Genomic DNA, 3,192 nt, shown 5'->3' on the forward strand with positions numbered 1-3,192 from the left:
TTCAATTTTGGTGTATTGGTGCAACTCTGAATTTTGATTACGATCAACAAATTATATTATCTCATAAATTAAAAAATCTGGGAAAATTTGGGTAATCAAAGGAGTCCATAGATAAAAAAAAAAAAAGATTGAGAAACGCTGTTCTAAATCATCTAAAATATTAAACTTCTCTTGGTCATTTTGTGGCGTAGCTTACTTGAAAGATAAGTAATATGACTTCTTCCATTCATCGTATTTCTCCTGGATCTAATGGAGAAAGAGCACCTTGTCTCTAGTGCTTATCCTCATTTGAACATAATTGGGATTCAGGTAAATACACTGTGATTGATTCACTGAGTCTATTGGGTAATATTTTTGTGAAGATCTTCCTGACTATAGAAGGTAAAGAATAACAGTGGTGTAAGAAGTGTATCAGGTCTGTACGAGGATTATAACAAGATTATAACAATTGTAAAGGAGAGAGTAATATGATGAAAGTAATACAAACAAAAGCAGTTACCATCTTTTCTTAATTTTCCTTTTCTTTCTGTTTTAGATACCTCGGCACCAACCACATGTGAAACCATCTCCTGTGACCTGTAAGTATATATATTTTGTTACCATTTTCCTATCCATGTGTCTATAATATCATCTTCAGCTGTAACATATTGTTACATTAATGAAATCACTAAACATGTTCTCAGTAACAGACCTTCCTCAAAGTTCAACCCATGACCTCAATGTGGTGGGAAGGTTAAACGAGTGAGTGTCAGAGCTATGCCATCGGGGACTCTGAGTCCCTGTTAGGGCCACCCAAGGTGGACAGGTTTGACACCAGCGGTGCTAGGGCCGCAACCCGGCTAACTGAAGGGCAATGGTGAATTCCAGGCAACATCTGTTCCGGAATCCAGCAGCTTTCTGGTGGTGTTGGACTGCATCTGTAGGCATCCTGCAGCAAGAAGGCTTAACACAAGAACAACCTGCCAATGGTTATGTACGGTGGCTTATGAATACAGGCAGCAACTGTTTCCATGGGCTCTGATCATCCCTTGAAACTCCTATGAACTCATCACTGGAACCAGGAATGGCTTCAACACACTGCAGTATTGGCCATCAACAGAAAGTAAGAGACATACTAAAGAAATAGATGGCAAAAATACCCATATTATTAAATATATAAAAGAAATGTCTACGATAATTAACTGGACCATGGCTTTAGATGACACTTTGACAGGAGGAAACTCCCTGTGTACATTTTGTATTATCAGTCTCAGCAAGGCATTGCTACCGTACAACTGACCATATTAAAGCCTATGAAACTATATGATGGGTGTAATATATAGATATTTATATAGTCTTGGTTTTCTTCATTAATGGTTAATACTTGTTCTCCATGATGATTGTGAAACAGTTAATGTTGTACAGTTATTTATTAGATGATAATCTGAAGTATAAAATATATGAGATGCATCAGGTAGTGACATTTTCTGGTCTTAGTCTTCTGTTTGATAATGAACCGGATCTATTTTAAAACGGGGGCCACAGTTTTCATTAATGTTTTACGTAGTGTTTTTGGTACGGAAAGACTTTCAAACTTCGTATACTTATCTATTTTGTGTTATAGAACAGAAAAATATTTTTGTATTCGAATTTATTTCATGTAAAAAATTGTCTTATTTTGATTATTTCAACCAATCACTGACAAGTATTCAGTTGTTTATATTTACTCCTTTGGCTGATTAAGCGGTGTAAAGCGTATTTAATCTCCATAACTTCTTTTTTCATTTTAAATTTGCTTTTTTCATTTTCTTTTTTTTTTCTTCGTTTTATTTGCTTTTTTCTTTTTAAATTTGCTGTTTTACCCTAACCCTAACCCTAACCCTAGGGTTAGGGTTAGGGTTAAGGTTAGCCTATAATAGAAATGTTTATTAGCTACTGCCAATATGCTTCAGCCATTTTTTGACAAGGAAATAATAATTTTATCACCGATAGAATTGTTTCAGAATCGTTTGTTTATGTAGTCGGCACTTAATGTATATCGGTTGAATGGACGTCAGTGATTGGTTGAAATTACAGAAATACGACAACTTTAACATGGAATAACTTAGGGATTTCTTTTTTTTTTTTTTAAGAAGACTAAGATAAAAAGATGTTTTATATGACACATTCTACCAGTGTTCCAAGTTTCAAAGTGTTTCGTTAAGAAAATACTGTGGCCCCCGTTTTAAAATAGATCCAATGAACCTGTATTCAAATACATCTTATTTACTCTGTTTTCTCACTTCCTTCAGTTCACCATGCCTTCTTTCACTTGAAAACAGAAGGTTACAAAAAGTTGGGTAAGTTAATTTATACAGATTTATAGCAAACTTTTTCTCATTATTCAAATTATGCTCATTAAATTACTACAATTACATCATCATCATCATCATCATCGTTTAACGTCCGCCTTCCATGCTAGCATGGGTTGGACGATTTGACTGAGGACTGGTGAAACCGGATGGCAACACCAGGCTCCAATCTAATTTGGCAGAGTTTCTACAGCTGGATGCCCTTCCCAACGCCAACCACTCAGAGAGTGTAGTGGGTGCTTTTACGTGTCACCCGCACGAAAACGGCCACAAAATACTTTCATTAAAGACATGTGTTAATGACTATTATTATGTACTTGAATTAACTCCTGCTATTATAGAATTTGAGAAAACTATTATACTTGGGTGAAGTATATCACCAATATAGACTTAAGTGTTATGACAAGCATGAGTTAACTACTATATTGAAAGATATGGACCAACTATAATTATAATTAGAAACGTCAAATACAACATGTAGAGATATGTGGACCAACTACTACTACCACCACCACCACTATGACAACCTCTACATATGTCTGATAATACTACAGGTGGGAGGCGTTTACTGCTTGGGTTGTGGTTTAATTATTACAGACCAACCTCCAAAACATAAATAAAACACTAACGAACAAAATCAACATCAACAAACAAGAGAAATAAATATATTCAGTATTTTGACATTGATAAGATCACATCAACAAGGGTTAAATAGAGACAGTCTGTATAAGAATAGGAATGTCCTTAGACTTCATTTAATTGTATTCAGAAGTTTTAAAGATTATACAGAGCATATCTGAATGATTACTTTTAACTACATTGTTAGCTGGACAATTATATATATATATATATATATATATAT

General features: G+C 34.5%; 1 protein-coding gene across 1 annotated transcript in view; it reads right to left on the bottom strand.

Moving 5' to 3' along the window:
• The window catches only part of LOC106872470 (tonsoku-like protein), a 118,364-nt gene extending 117,280 nt beyond the window's left edge, over positions 1-1,084 (bottom strand). The window contains exon 1 of the mRNA XM_052976512.1: positions 500-1,084. Within this exon, the coding sequence (XP_052832472.1) occupies positions 500-566 (67 nt within the window). The 5' untranslated portion in view covers positions 567-1,084. The remainder of the gene's footprint in view (positions 1-499) is intronic.
• Positions 1,085-3,192: the final 2,108 nt, after the last annotated feature.

Source organism: Octopus bimaculoides, chromosome 24, assembly GCF_001194135.2.
Source record: "Octopus bimaculoides isolate UCB-OBI-ISO-001 chromosome 24, ASM119413v2, whole genome shotgun sequence".
NCBI lineage: Eukaryota > Metazoa > Mollusca > Cephalopoda > Octopoda > Octopodidae > Octopus > Octopus bimaculoides.